We start from the raw sequence: 16,446 nt of genomic DNA, 5'->3' as shown, positions 1-16,446 counted from the left end.
GAGGCTGGGCACTTTTATAGGAAAGACAGTGAGAACAGGATAAGAAAATACAAAACAGATAAAATAAACAACTCCATATGTGGCGCTAGTCTCGTCAGCAGAGAGCTGGGAGAAAGCTGTGAGAGATAAAACAATCTAAAACAATATGTCCCAGAAACAAGATGTGTTTGCTGGGAAAGTCTAAAAAGATAATTCTAAACTAATCTAACCATAGGCAGAGGGCAGACAAAAGGCATCTTTGTACATTTAAAAGAAGGTAAAGAAACATAGAATCATTTTTCCTGTAACAAAGGGAATACTATCATATTTCTTTCATATATTTAAGTTGTTTTCTGAGTGCAGTTGTTTGCAGTGCAGTAAAAGTTGATTTTCTAAATCGATACATATAATATCCCACAGCCATAGCAGGGAATGAGCAAGAGAAGAAGAGAGGTGTGAGGAATACGAGGGTGAAGGAAGAAATGACTTTATAACCTATTAATACAGTCAGTTATAACTAGTCTTGTTCTCAGTTATAGCAATCTAATGTAACCGAGGATTTAACAGTAGTTTACAAACTTTTTAGCAAAACCTACTTACCCACAGCGTCAACTATTGAAGTAAGCGCCAAAGAAAGCCATATGCAGATTTGAAGACACATCCTGAAGAAACAATAAAGACAGAGGGATACATCCTTTAAATCACAAAGTGTTTCCTGGGTAAAGTTATTTGCTAGAAAAGCTGGTTTATTCTGCCTCAAAAGAACTTTCAAACTAACAGTTTTGAAAACTTTCAGACATATGACAACTCTAATACTAAGTCTATCACAATAAATAACTTACTTCGAGAGGTTTTTGCACGATCTTTGTGGTGACAGGATTGAACGGGCTGTGAAAATCATCTTCTTCCTCTTGAGTGGTTATTGGCAGCTGAGGTGTGGAAATGGAGCATGGGCACAAGTGTCAGACTGCAGGAAATAAGAGAAAAAACGGTTTCATGTAAAATAATACAAATATCTGCGGTTTTCAGGAGACAAAACAATGAAAAATCAGAGTGTCTTCCAAATGACTAAAACAGCTGATTTGTCCGTTTCCTATTTTTTTTTTGGCAGTAGTACAATGTTAAACTCTTTCTTCTTGGCTACCTGCCTGGTTTTTAATTTGAGACTCAGATGTTATATCCGTTAACACTATAGGGAGGGAAGCAGGAAGTTTAAATGATGGACCTTACATTACTCTGTGCTTTATGCCAGCTCATCCCAAACTCATTAAATTTGATAGATCTGGCAAGTACAGTCTGCTGTGATGCCGAGTGAATATCCATAATGCCAAAATCAGCGAGCAACACATCACAAAAGGACCATCAAGAAAACGCTCAGCATCTGTGCAACAGTTCCTAATATAATGACACCGATGAGTCACATCAAGTGATTTAGCAGTGATTACTCCCAGTACAGTCTTGTATACGATACGAGCTCTGTGCAGCAAACTCTCCGGTGCTCTTCAACACAAACACTGCGTCACACAGCGAGCCACCACTGCCACCACAGATATGCGGCGTGTACTTAGCATTTACACAGCACATAATGAGCGCACGTTTTCTTTGTACAATTACGGAAATCGACACCGTTGAATATAAGTTGGCATCTTGGCTGGCTTCAGACGGTCAGGTCAGACGAGCTAACGTGTCACTGTACTACTGTACGGTCATTTGCTGTTACCGGTTACACAAATACTACCCAAATGTAGGAAGCTAAAGCTAGCAGACTCAGCAACTGGTTCATAGAACTTACTCAGAAGTGCATATCCGAGAAGAAAGTCCTTCAATAAATACAGGAAGAAACCCGCCACACAGACCACTTCCAATCCGAATGATGACACCCTGGACTCAGGTTGCTTCACCCCCTTCGGACAGAAAACCATAGGGGCGTGCTGATTGGTCGGTTGAGTACGAGCCCTGTTTTTGCTCGTACCCTCATTGGCTCGTACTCAACTCACGCGGTGTTTCACGAAGTTTCTGTGTTTTTATCCTTAAATTCCAATATCTTTCCTTATGTTGGCAGAAATCACCGGTTTTCCGAGTATATTTATGACTCAGCATTATTGTACGGACCTTGTATTCTACTTATAATCAGTCAAGTCATTTTTAGAAACTGTCATGTTATATTTGTTGCAATTTAAGTCATTTTTAGAAACTGTCATGTTATATTTGTTGCAATTTCTGACTCTTTCTCTGTTAGTGACAGTTTTTACTGGATAAATGCCAAAACCTGTTGCAGCTTGTACCTTTTTAAGGTAATGTACTTTCTGTCTGTTATGAACCAAATAGGGCCAGGCAATGACATGAGTGAGGCACTCGCCGTCACTTACATGAACAAACTCAGGTGCAGTACACACACTGTCTAGTTGGGTGCTTACCTATCAGCTGCAGCACCTGTGTGTCCTACCCCGAGACAAATGATTTCTTCTACTCCACTCCTACCCACTCCTCCCACAACCAACATGTTTTTCAATGTTGTATAGATGCTTTCCTGTATCACTGATGTCTCAGTACTCCTGCCATGATCTGTAGGTTTAAGTTCAGCTTTGCCTAATGGTATCTGTAAATTAAATGACTGTAATTTCACCTAATGTTTTGGTAATATGTACAAATCCTCATTTCCTTCTACACTTACATATGCAGGAACCCCAAAATCCAACATTTACACCCCCATTTCACAATCTTTGCGAACTTTGATATATTTCCTATATAATATCTAATCTATGTGATTTACCAAATCTAAGACCCATCAGTGCTTATAAACTACCAGATGACTTCTGCTGCTTCTTCTATGTGTCCAGAGAATGCATGGCAAACACCCAAGGAGGGACTGTCGGACAACACTGTAAGCCTAGATGTTCACTCTTTATATATGAAACCAGCAATGAATGGAATTTGCATGCATTCACATTCATTTACTCTGTTGGAGCTCCAGCCACTAGAAAGCAGATCAGCGTGTAGGCTAATTATTAGCAATAATATCACTCAATAAAAAGAGAAGTTCACTTTGATCTGTTGACAAACTGCAGCGATTTCCTTTGTTTACTTTATGAAGCTACAGGACAGAATCAGTGGAGGGGTGGCGATTCGGGCACCTTGCAGTCACTGAGATGACCATGAACATCTCTGCACACCAAAGTATTCTACAGTCAAATCTGAGGCCATGTGCATGACAGCTAGAGTTTGACCAAAATGGGTCAGGAAACAGGACAATGATCCGAAGCACAGCAGCAAATCTCCATAAGAAGAGCTTAAAGAGAATCAAAGTGCTGCAGCGATCCAGTCAAAGTCCAGAACTCAACCCGACTGAAAAGTGGGTCCACCATGTGCCATGCTACAGGTTTCTTCAATGTGTTACGTTCTTAGTCGTGTATTGAACGCAACAACAAATTGGCCCCACTCACGCACCACCCAAGAAAGAACACAAACAGTAGTATCTTTTAAAGCGCTAAGAAGCCATTTATTTGCTTCAGCAGTGAGCAGTGCCAAAAATAACAAACAAAACTCCCTAATGGTCCCTACACTTTCCTACACAAAATGAAAACCAACCAAAAGACAATTCACTTACCTAACTTTCTAAACGAAAAACAGGAGAAAACTTAATCAACAAAAATGGTTTGTCACGCCTACTAGGCTGCTGCAGTGAACAATATATACAAGGTGAACAAAATACACAATTGCTATTTTACAAATCTCCTGATTGGTTTTGCCTGCTCTGCCGCCGTTGCCGTGTGCACGGTCGGCCTCCGGAACTGTCTTGGTCCTTGTGTTGTCGACCCCCGTGTCGACCCCCTGAACTTTTCTCGGACTCTTGTTGAGCTCTGGTTTTGTTTTTGATCTGTTGTCCTGTGTTCTTGGACTGTTTTCTTGTGTTTTTGGTTTACTCTGGACTCTTGTGCTCCTTGTTTTTTGTTTCGGACGCTCCTTCCTGGATCCCCTCCGCCCACCCTGGTCTGGTGCTCGGTTTTGTTCTGGGTTTTTGTTTAGAGCTGTCGGGAGCCAGCCCTTGGAGGGGGGGTACTGTCACGGTTCTGGGTCAGTTTCGAACCAGTATTTTGAGTTTTGATTGTTAGTTTATTTTTGAATGATTGTTGTGGTTTTGGGTGCTATGATGATTATTATTAGAGTTCCATGTTTCTATTTATTTGTGTTCTCATGTTTTGTGTGGGTTTAGTTCCATGTGTCATTTTCTGTCTGTCTCTCAGTGTCGAGTCTGCGTCTTTGTGTAGTGTTCTTGTTTCCTGTTTTATTGTGAAGGTCTGCGTCTCGTGTGTGTGTTCAGTTTTACCTCTGTCTCGTCTTGTTGATTACTCCCAGCTGTGTTCCCTACCTGTGTGTAATCTCCCTGTGTTCTCTGTGTGTATTTAAGTCGCGTCTTCTGTCATTGTAGTTGGTCCGTCTATGTATCCACCATGTTTCATCTGTGTGTTTTTTCTACAATTTTGCTTTGAGCGCTTCAAAGCTACACAGTTAAATTCACCTCTGCCGCTATTAAACTGTAACCGTAATCAAGACCAAATCTGTCTGTGTGGATAAATACATGCACAGAAAAGTAGACCTAAGCTTTCTAAGTAAAGTAAAAATGAGTTAACTTCTTCTCTGCAGTGACAGCCTGTGACTGGCTCTGTTTCTGCTGGAACTGCCTCTTATTGTAACGTCATAAATAATTCATTCCTGTAAAAACATAAGCTCTAACAGTCCTGCTGTTGTTTAGCATCAAACCTCAAATGAAACGTGACGTATTATTTAACATCTGTTTGTCCTCCAGGCGACATTTAGAAATAATTTCCTTAATTTACTCAGTGATAAAGCAGCTTTAGAAACCACAGAACAGCATAAGGCTGGTACGGCTGTTTGATTTTATTCACTCGCTGCTTCGCTCGTGAGTCAGCACCGCCCCTCTCCTCGGCGTTAGTTGTCGGTGTTTGTCGTCAATACAATACTGTTAATTGTACTCTCTGCAGTGTTTAAATGCTTACATATACACACAGTTACTGTCCCTCCACACATACGACTCGGTTCTGCTTCTATGCCCCAGCTTTGTTTACTTTTTCCCACCGAGGCTTCTAGACTTCTGATTGGCCAACATTTCCGCACGGTTAGGAATCTAGCGCCACCTGCTGCTTTGGCATGTTCATAGCAGCGTTTTCCTTCATTTCTGCCTTTATGTGTGGACGGGATTATTTGAAAACGGAAAATCTCCGTTTTCAAAAATACCCGTGTACGTGTGGACGTAGCCTCAGTCTCTGACTGGAAGCGCTAATTCGTCATTCGGCTTTTGTCAGACTAAAGTAACTGTTAAAACTGTTTGAAAAGCTCAGCTATACAACAAGGAGAGATTGAGAATTTCCTTTTAGTTTTCAGTTTATTTGATATTGACAAAAGTTAGTCAGTTTTGTCTGTTCTTCTGTAAAACAAACTAAGATTTATTTTTAGAATAAGTGGAATTGACAATTTAGTCTGTTTCGTTTGTTCTATTTTGAAACTTAAACGCTTTAGCGGCTGCCTTTTGTGTAGTTTGCAATATTTGCCTTTATTTATCTGAAAAAGTCTCATGTTCCTTAAGTACATCTACCCTGTTGAACTTATTATGGGAAATAAATATTTAAATAAAAACAAGCTGCTGATTATTTCACATTTTACTTGTGAGCAACGGCACATTTAAATCTTACAAATATAGTTATTTGGCTTATATCGTGATAGATATCGTTATCGCCTGAAATGAAAAAAAAACATATCGTGATATGAAAAAATCTCATATCGCCCAGCTCTAGGTCATGGTACTGCCTATTGGACCTTAACTTCCTCTTGAGGTGTTGCAAACGAGCTTCAGCCAGTCGCTTGTTGTTTGGCAGCATGGGTGGAGAGCTGCCCTTGAAAGGAAGTGGCATCTCATAGTGTCCATCCTTCCTTTTTGTGATTGTGCTGCCGAGGAGTTTTACAAAATGAACATCATCTTGAGAAACATATTTATCTTGATAGTTTCTTTCGCTGAAATCCATTTCTAGGACCTTTAACACATCATTGACCGGAGGCAATGGCATTTCCTTTACTGCCACTCTGTGTACAAAGCTTTGATGTTCCTTTCTATCAAGATATGGATTTGCTGATCCTATGATGCTCCAGCCAAGCACGGTTCTTTGAGCAAATGGATGGTTTTCTGACCCTACAATGACTTCTAGAGGGGCCAGTGCTGATGGGCAATCATAGCCAATCAGCAATCCCACTTCACAGTCTTGAAGTGGCTGCAGCTTGTTTGCCAGTTGCCTCAGATGTGGCCACTGAAGTGCGGTGTCCTTTGTAGGAATGTGAGACTTATCGACTGGGATGAAATCCCTTGTGTATGCCTGGCGTAGCTGAACATGCGACTCACTATGGAGCCCACGAACTTGCAATCCACAAGCCACTTTGCTAGCTATGACTGTGTCTACTGCTGTCATTGTACTGAGCCTTAATTGCACTGGCTGAGTCTTCACATTTAGTGCAGAGACCAGATCTCCCAAGATGAAAGTTGAATCGCTCTGTGTGTCGAGCAGAGCATATGTGAGAATCTCACTGTGGGGGTCTTCTGCCAATGACACAAAAACTGGAACAATGCTAGACGTAGCTGAGGAGTATCTTGTCAATGTGTGTGACATGACATTACGGACTTCCTTTGTCTCATTTCCTGCAGATGGTGAATCACTGTTTAACATTTCACTGGCTCCCTCAATTCTCTCTATGTGCAAGCAAGTTGGATGATTTCGACCACATATAGTGCATGTGTGCCTTCTTTTGCATTCTTTACTAGTGTGGCCCTTTCTTAAACAGCCGAAGCAAAGACGGTTTTCACGAATGAAAGCTCTCTTTTCATCAGGAAGCCTTGTGGCAAAGGTTGGGCACTTGGCGACACCGTGTGTTTCATCGTTGCAGACGAAGCATGGTGGTCTTGGCTTTGAAATTAAGGTCCCTGGTTTACCTGCAGAGTGCTTAGCTTGAGCATTGGTGCTGAGTGCCTTGGTTCTCTTAGGAAGCCTTTCATCTGTTACTTTAGTGGTTAATAAGAAGGGAGAAGCAATGGGGTTGCAGGCTATTCTAGCTTCCCTTTGTAGAAATCTGGTGAAATGAGCAAATGGTGGATACTCTTGACATCTGTCTAGTTCATCCACAACAACGCGACCCCATCTGCGTACCAGCCATTCGGGTAGTTTTTTGAGAAGTTTATGATTTTCTTCACAATCATTTAGAATTGCCAGCCCTTTAACATGAGGGATGGCCTCGGCACAACTTTGAAGGAAATCTGAAAACTCTCTGAGGGCTACTGGGTCATTGGGAGCTATTTTTGGCCATTTCATCAGTTTATCCCTGAAAGCCTTTTGGACGACAAATTAACTTCCATACCTCTCCTGAAGAATCTCCCAGGCACCCTGATATGCATCTTCTGAGTTTCGATAGAAGAATCCTTCGACCGCCTTCCGTGCCTCACCTGCAAGATAACTTTTCAAGTACAACATTTTTTCTCCTGCGGGGAGGGCTTTGTGGCCAATCAATGCCATAAAGGATATCTTCCAGTGTATAAACTTTAAAGGGTTACCAGTGAACACTGTGGGTTCAGGTGCAGGCAGACGGTTGGAGACGAACAAGCTTGCAAGCTCCTGTGTTAAGCTGACCTCCTGTTGCTTTTGCAAAATCTCAGGTGGTGCACACTGAGGTCGAAATGATTCAGCCTGTGGATTCAATGGATTCTGAGATTCAATGATTTGGCTATCAAGTTGTGATTTGTCATCTGCTTCATACTTAAGGCTTTCCAATCCATCGTAGTTGTTGTAAGCTCTCACTCTGGCTGCTGCTACTTTTACCTCATTTTCTGCCTGTAGCTGTTGCAGTTTAGTTCTCTCTTCCTCTAGCTTTGCTGTCATTTCTGCAATCATTTGTGCTTCCTTGATTTTCCACTCATGCTCTAAGCTACTCAACTTGGCTTGCTGTTCATGTATTCGTTGCATTGCCTTCGCCTGTTCTAGTTTAGCTGCAAGGTCAGCTTCGGCATCCACACGTTTGCTAGAAGTCGTAGAGGTGGCTCCAGAGTATGAATCTGAGCCCTTTGAATGCTCTGAAATAACTGTTTCTGTTTTCCCAAAAACAGATCCATACTCCTCCTTACTTAATATCATCCTTACACGCTCCTTCTCGAGCCTGTCATTAAAAGTCTTATCTATATCTTCTAGTCGTTTACTAATGAGATCACAAATTTCTGTTGTTAGGGCAACACACGCATTTTCTTGACAACATCTGGAGTAGAAGTATGATTACGTCGGATAGGCTCATACAGTTCATGCATTAATACTTCTTTAGCCTTAATGTCCGTTTGTGTTCTAACAAGGTCTTCGTTTGAGCAGAAACCTTTCAGCTTTGTTCTAACTCCTCTTGCTAACTCCTTCCAGGACTCATATGCCTTGCTAAATGACCTTTCATTTTTCTTGGCTTCCTGTTCATGCATCTCCTGCCCCTTTTCTGTTAGTCTTCGCTCTATGGAGCTGGACCTGGCCTCTTGTGCCTCTGTAGATTTGTCTATTTCTTCAACAGGGGACAACATTATTATTAATTTTATTTTTGGCTTGTTGCACCTGCCCTTTTAAGTGTATATATCTGAACTCAAATGGGTTGAGTGGTGGTTTCAAACTTATTAATGTCACACAGTGGAAAATTGTGTTTTTATATTTTGTTTTGGATCAGACTGTGTTGGTACAGGGTGTCGATTTTATTTGCATGATTTTATTGTAATAGTGATATTGCATGTTTGTTTATTGATATTCCTATTGCATGATTTTATCTCCATATTTATAGTGTGTGTTTAGTGTTGATTGAACAATATGTTTTTTATTATTCCACTGTGGATTAAGCGGACAATTGTAGGCACCTGTGAGGTGGGGGCGTTCCCCGTGGTGGCCTATCAGCCACCAAACTGACTTAAGGGAGATAGTGAGCGCAAAGACTAAAAAGAGAGAGACACACGAAAAGTGGAGAGCTGGAAAACAAAACGTGTGCAAGCCAGCATATGAGAAGGAGGACCTCTGGCCTGACTGTGGGGCGCCACGAGACATTCGGCGATCGGCCAGCACAACCCGGCGATCCAGTCCCGACGGACAGAATAGCGACCGTGGGAGGCGACGCGTGAAATCCACAGTAGGGCAGGGGTACGCCTCTGCCTGCATCTGGCGGAGCTACGAGGGAGGCCGTGCGCGGAGGTGGAGAGTAGCTGGACTGCACGATTGCGCACAGTCAGGTGGAGATAGGAGCCTCCTCCCTGGTCTTCTGCTGGCGAGAGTCCACATCCCGGAAGAGGAGTTCCTCTCCTGTCTCTCTCAGCTCAGGAGAATTTGCCCGTGTGTTGCGGGACTGGGAGAATTAGGACCCTGGGGGGGAGTTTTTAGTATAGGGAAAAACATTCATTTAGCTTTGTGTTTTTAGCGTTTAATCATTCCTGCCGGCAGGGTTTTTAGCGGGTTGTAAACACTATTTTTATTGTATACGGGGATTTTAGCTTGTATTTGGGGTTCTGACTGTGTTTTATCCTGAAAATAAATGGTGTGTTTGAAGCCAGCTAAATTTCTGTCCTCTGAGCTCTGACCCACTCACTCCCCTTTCTGCTTGTATAGGCGTGGTGGTGAAGATTTAGTTCCACCAGTTTAGCGGCTACATAATTTTGGCGTTTGTCGACAGGATACAAGTTTGGGGAGCAGTGTTCCGCACCTGGAGTGCAGATATAGAGATGATGATGCCGGTGTATCCGGGTGCCCCTTGGGTACCAAAATATAAGGGTCCTGAAGCAGATGTTTCATATGGAGATTGGAAAGAACAAATACAAGGTTTATTGAATGCTCAAGAAATAGCTGAGGCCCGGAAAGTAGAAATTTTAATTGGGGCTTTAAGCGGTGAGGCAAAGCGTCAAGTAAGCGTGTTAGAAGAAAAAGATAGAGACCAGATTAGGAAAATATTCGCATATCTAGATTCTCTATATGGTGACAATAACTCCCTAGCGGTTTTGAGGTCGCAGTTTTTTTAGCTGTATCCACAGGTTTCTGTAAGAGCGTACGTAGGCTGCCATGACAGACCACTACTTCCGTTGTCCGGTTTTATACTTCCGGTTACTCAAAGCGAGACCCAGCGTTCAGTCGTTGCTAACAACAAAATCAGTTACTTTGTGCGGTAATAAGTGGCTTTACCTGTTCGAAGATGAGCTCGGGTTCAACGTGTGTCAGTCAGTCTGAGAGAGAAACCAGCAGTACTGACTGTGAAAGGAGAACCAGAATCATGGTGAATCTCTTTTCAGGAGTCACATCCAAGACTGACAGAACAAAAAATGAAACACACTCATGGTCTCGTAAAAAGTGACTGTGAGGAGAAGGAGGCAGGCCTTCATCAACACAAATCAAACAATTATTAATTAATTCGATTTTTGATGGAAACGGAAACAAGCAAAATACGCACTTACTTTGACAGTTAATGATAATTATACTACTGTTTAACACCGCGTGTTTCCGTTTGAGTTAATCTAATTATGGTTCTGTGAAATAACACTCAGTGATTTTCAGAGTTCAGTCAGACTGATCTCAGAGTTATGTCCGTGATCACCACTGTATGAAAGCTTTAGTCACATTTAAGGGCAATATCACCAAAATACAGTAAAAGATCTCCTCCTTGAATGTTTCAGATAAAATGGAAAACAGACTCATGCAGTAAATATTCTTTTATTGGAGAGAAAACTGTGCAGTATAATTTACTCGAGATGTTGAAGATATGAGAGCATTAAACAGGCTGATGTTTGGAAGAGGCTCTGACAGGAGAGAGATGATACAGAAACATGGCATCCTTATAAAATACTGACACACTTTATGAACGGACAACTTTTCACAGCTCTTTGAACATTTAAATGAGCTGCATACTTTCCCCACTGAAACCAGCACAATCCCTCTGTGATGGAAACAATATTTGAACTAAATGTACTGTGGATAAATCAAAGCATTATCAAAGTTGTCCGTGGTTCCCTTATTTTTCCTTCTTTCCCTGTCAGATCCTGTCCTGCAGGATAAACATGACTGAGTGGTTCCCTGCATGCAGCTGTTACAGTTTGTGTTGGAGATACTTCTGCAAATACAGGAAGCAAATATCTAAAAACTGTTTTCAATGTTTTTACCAGTCTGTCAACTACAGAGAGCTGTCTGTTGTCCCCCTGTTCTCCTCTATATCTCTCAGCTGATGCTGGCTCCTTTAAATGTAACTTTATTAATCCCTCGGGAGGGGTCCTCTGGGGTTTTCACAAAGCTGAATAAACGTCAAACAGAAAACTGATTAAACAAAGTGTGAGACGGTGGAGAATTGACGCCAGCGCCCGGTTACATTTTAGACAGCAAGGAGCAGACGCAGTTTCACTCCACCGAGGGAGCTCGTGACGTACTACGCGGCTTTCTTTAGACCGCGAAGGCGGGTCCTCAGGTGGAAGCAGCCTCTGAATTTGGACACCCCCGCTGTTTCCGGCCAGCCAATAATAACGGTGACATTTAACGTATTTTGTCGAATAAATAAACACTGTAAAATATATTTGCCCCCCCCCCCCCAACAGCCCTTTGAATGTTGGCAAGTATGAACCGTCTGCTCGGTGTTTCCTAAAACGTTAAAGCACGTTTGGCTTCACACTGACAAACAGACCCAGCTTCGGCACAAACCTAAACTAATATGACACCGGAGCGGAAAGGCTGATTATGTTTCCAAGATGGTTTGTGTTTTTTAAAAGGAAGGAAACCTTCCTCAAAGCGGGCAGAGCAGTGGAGCCGCCGAGGGAAAAGCACACGATACAAAAACTGTAGAATTAAAAATATAATTTATTATGTTTAAATAGTTAAAAATATAAAATGAATTAAAACAACCTTGGCCAAGGGAAGACACAATAAAAATCAATAACACACAACATTAGAAGTCCAGTGGAATCCACCACGGCCTAAAAGTCACAGAAAACTAAGAGGTCCAGCGTAGTATTAAAAGAGGGAAACCCAGCGGAGTCCTCGCCTTCCTCCCCGCATTCCACGTCCTGGTGCACTGAAGAAAGGGAGGGAGCGGCAGTCACTATTCCTTTGGCAGTTTACTTTATAAAAAGGATAAGTCAAAGACTTACCCGGGTGGGCAGAGCTCTCAACTCCGCCCGCCGCTTCCTCAAACTGCAATCGGCACCGCGGTCTCACTGCTTCTGTTCTCCCGCAGTGCACGAGCTGGCTCTTGTCGTTATTGCCACCAGACTGCCGCTACGCGTCCCTAGTCGCTGGTCATCTGCCTTTTTTTCCTCTGATCGTTTCCCCTTTCCAGTCGCTGGTAATCTCTCTTCCCAGTCGCTGGTCGTCTGCTCCATCTGATCATCTCTACTCTCTGATCGTCTCTCGCTCTCCCCTCTGATCGTCTGTGTCTTTCCTCTGTCTGTCTCGCATTCTCCGTGTTACATTTTTGTTGAACACCGGCTCCAAACCTCTTATGTGTCCTTGAGCACTCTGTAAATTACCTTTTCTTTTCTCTCAGGTGTGTCCAATTAGTAAAAACGGGGGAAAAGGCGGAGTCTCTCCAGGACAATTTGCCGGCAACTAAAAACATGCAAACTAAATAAAACACTGCACAAAATACATGCAATATAAAAAATAAATATATACACTTCACATAAAAATACAGCACAGCAAAACAACGTCCGTCTTCCCTGGATGACACTAACTAACCGACCAAAGAGCCGCGTTAAGTGGCGATATCACTAACGTCACGTAACTTAGCCGAAGGTTAGCTAAATTTGACTTTGTAAGACTTTTTCATTACGCTAACATTTGTGATATGACTGCACTATGCTGCTGTTGTTGACTCCACTTAATTCTACAATTCTTTCATTATGCTAACATGTGTCCTGGTGTATATATGAAGTGGGATAAAAACCCAGAACTAACTTTTAAGAGTTTATTTCTTCTCCGCTTCGACCGTCGGCCATTTCCCCAAAACGTCCTCCAACCTATGATTCCAATGAATCCTGGTGGGTCAGGAACTGCTTTTAAGCATCTTGTAATCGTCGTTCCAACACAGCGTGTTTGTTTTGATTCGTAGACCCCGAAAATGGTGCCGGGCTCCCACAATGCATTGCGGCGTGCCGTCAACTCCAAAGCGTCATTCAAATCTGTGAGCGCGCAAGGAACGCCGCCTCTCCGCGTGCGTTTCTTGTGACGTCACTGGCAGATCAAAGGCGTTCGCGCTGGTCTGTCAGTAACGTCACAGACAACCGAGCCTATAAATAACGGCTCTCAGACAGAAAAATCAGAACTCGATGCTCATGTGTTTGCAAAACGTTCAGCAGTCGGCGCTCTGTAATACAAGAAAATTCTCACACGCTCAAACGGAGAAAATCTAATTTGTGACACAACAATGGAAACCATCAACGAAAATTCAATCGTGGTCACACCAGACCAGATTATCCCGCCAATCAACAGGTGCTTTGAAAGGCTCTCTGAAGTTCAGTGGAGCATTATAGAAAATGGAAAATGCGACTCCAGCGTCCATGCCGTGCTCGCTGATATGATTTCTGAAATCATTCAGATCGCCTCTGCCAGCATCCTGAGGATTGCCCTTTCTGTTATTCAGGAACCCATGATAAGGGAAGAGTTTATGGATGAGGGGAAAATAAGGGTGTCCCTCGGAGACTCGATCTCAGCTGCCATCGCCGGCGCTCTTAATGTCTCAAAACAGCAAGATAAGAGCGCTGACAAGCTGACGCTGATGGTTGAGGAAGAGATCTCAGAAAAGGTCAGCTCAACCATTGCACTGATTGAAAAAAGCCCCGATTTCCCAGTAGACCCTGCCGTTTATGTTAGCGGCAAATTTAGTAGTATTAAGAAACTACACCGCATGGTTTGTTGCGCTGCCTCATGCCTGAAAAGGTATGCAGCATGTAAGCTGCGCTGCCAGTGTGGGACAAATGGGTCTCATTCCAGTACAGAACGTACTGGTTCAAAAATATCAGTGAAATCAGCAATCGCAGAGATTTCTGTTATTCTGTCAACAAGGAGCTCAGATGGAGAGATGACAGGAAAAGATAAAGATGAGCTCCCAGAAGAATCACAAAGCCATATAAAACCCACTGCAGAAACACAAAGTATCCAGGCTCCAACCCCAGTAGAAATGGTTGCAGTTGACATCGTAGGTGAGATACTTGCTAACATGGATTCAAGCAGTGAAGAGCTCTGTGAGAAATGTAACTTACCCAAACCTGCCTTTAATGCAGGCTTAATTATCCACAAGGTGAGACACTTCTTCTCCAAATGTGTGCCATCCACCTCACACGCCAGGCTCAAAGCACGCAAACACAACTTTTCCATGTTTGCAAAAAAACAATTTGAAAAAATGAAAACAGAGCTGAAAAAAAGAATAAAGGCAAACAGGAAACATTTTGTTTGTCTACAAAACATTTGCAATCACCCCAAGAAGGAAACTGCGCCCTCCAATGAAAGTATAGTTTTCATTCTCCCAGGGTCAGTACCTGAAACGGCTGCTCCCCAGAGTACAGAGGCTCATCGCTCCCCTTCTCCACATACGGCAAGCCTGGGAACCGCAATTAAACGTTCTTCTTCAGTCGACTTTAACGTCATTAGATCAGACGTTAATCAGTTATTTGACAAATTAACAAAGAAAGAAGAACTCTTCCTCATCGATAAGACCTTGGGGGACTTTAAAAATAGTGGGCATATCAGGAATTTTACGGAGGACTTAGTGGCAAACCTGTTTGATCTACTTACGGTGGATCGAGGCTATCAAATCCCCATACCTCTAATGGGTAGGTCCCTCTCAGACACGGTCATCTCCAGGACTCCGAAATCAGTACAGGGCTCAAAGCGTCGCATTTCTGCTGAAGTCCTCTATGTCCTCATAGATGACACAGTAGAAAGGTTTTTGCAGAAGCTTTTACTCTTCTGCAATGAAGAGAAAGATCAAATGATTCAAATGGACAAGATTTCTGGGGCCCTGGAAGACATCCACAACTTTATTAAAAGAGCACAGACCACAACACAGGAAAAAAGCCCTGATTCAGATGGCAGAGGAAAAGAATCTGGTGCATCACTTCCAACACCAAAACCTGGGAGCATTTCTCCAGATAAATGCTCTGTGGCATCTGACAAGTCACCTCGAACGCCACAACCTGGGAGCATTTCTCCAGATAAATGCTCTGTGGCATCTGACAAGTCACCTCGAACGCCACAACCTCGGAGCATTTCTCCAGATAAATCATCTGGAGCCTTGAGCCTGAAACACTCTCTCAAAGATTCCTCCAAAATATCAGAGATGGATTCTGTGTCAGGTTCATCTTCTGATGTTGAGAAAATTTCCAATGACCTTGCGTTGCTCCTTATCATGAGAGTCATCTATAAATCTAAACCTGAGACCCAAAAGTTTGCTGCTCGGATCGCAACTACTACAAAAGAAATAGACACGGTCATCAACCGTCTGAGCAATCTAATGCAGCCTGAACTCAGCAGCACAGCGTCTGCCACAAGTCTGACAAATGACAAGACAAAGTTCATCAAGAAAATAGCCAAACGCCTCATCAAGGAGTTTGGCTCCCCAGACAATGTCTTAAAGGCTTTGATGGCAAATGATTCATCTTTTGATGAGGCTCTGATTAGACATCTAAAAATCACTCTCGGAGTCATCCCGGGTCCCCCAAAGACGTCCAAAATATCCAGGTTTTTTTCTGCGGTGGGAAAAACATTGCTAAAACCCTTCAGGTGGTTCACTAAAGCCAGAGATCATTAAAATGACCATTTTGGCTTTTCCCACTGCCCTGCTTCTTTTAAAATCTTGAAGCAGACTTTTAGCACCAAATCCTTTTTTTAAAAACATCACCATAAAATTTTGGGATCAGCCCTCAAATCCAAATTTTAGAACTGTAGTTCACGCCATCTCGTCTCCTTTTGATTTCCATCCCCCCAACCGGTCGCAGCGGATGGCCGTCCCTTCTGAGCCCGGTTCCGTTGGAAGTTTCTTCCTGTTAAAGGGAGTTTTTCTTCCCCACAGTCGCCTCGTGCTTGCTCAGAGGGGGATCATTTGATTGTTGGGGTTCTCTGTAGTACAGTAGGGCTTTGACCTTACAGTACAAACAGGGAGGAGACTTTGGCTTGATTTTTAAAATATCTAATTCGGCATGAAATAAAAAAAATCCAAATTAAAAATGCATTCCAAGTTTGTTTGTGTTTTTCTTCTGTTGTCAAATATGTAGAAAGTGTTACACGTGTGATTTTAGTCATTTTGCATCAGTTTGTAGCCGACGTGTCTGTTTGTGATCATCCTGCATCTGTTTTTGTCTGATTCGTGTCTTAGTTTGGTCAATTTACATCACTTTTGTGGCCCAATTTAGTTGTTTTGCATGTATTTGTGGCA

At 42.7% G+C, this 16,446-nt stretch overlaps 1 protein-coding gene across 1 annotated transcript; it reads left to right on the top strand.

Moving 5' to 3' along the window:
• The first annotated feature begins 13,440 nt into the window (after nt 1–13,440).
• Nucleotides 13,441–15,822, top strand: LOC146617590 (uncharacterized). The gene has a single exon (XM_085373489.1). It carries the CDS (start codon nt 13,441–13,443, stop codon nt 15,820–15,822), a length of 2,382 nt encoding a protein of 793 aa, XP_085229615.1.
• Nucleotides 15,823–16,446: the final 624 nt, after the last annotated feature.

Source organism: Diplotaxodon limnothrissa, linkage group LG15, assembly GCF_057381915.1.
Source record: "Diplotaxodon limnothrissa isolate DT_005_m linkage group LG15, D_limnothrissa_male_GT1.1, whole genome shotgun sequence".
Taxonomy (NCBI): Eukaryota; Metazoa; Chordata; class Actinopteri; order Cichliformes; family Cichlidae; genus Diplotaxodon; species Diplotaxodon limnothrissa.
This window is presented reverse-complemented; position numbering and strand designations above follow the sequence as displayed.

Bases quoted from the DNA above. Each gene is read 5' to 3' on its own strand.
- LOC146617590 (XM_085373489.1), top strand. From the start codon at position 13,441: ATGGAAACCATCAACGAAAATTCAATCGTGGTCACACCAGACCAGATT.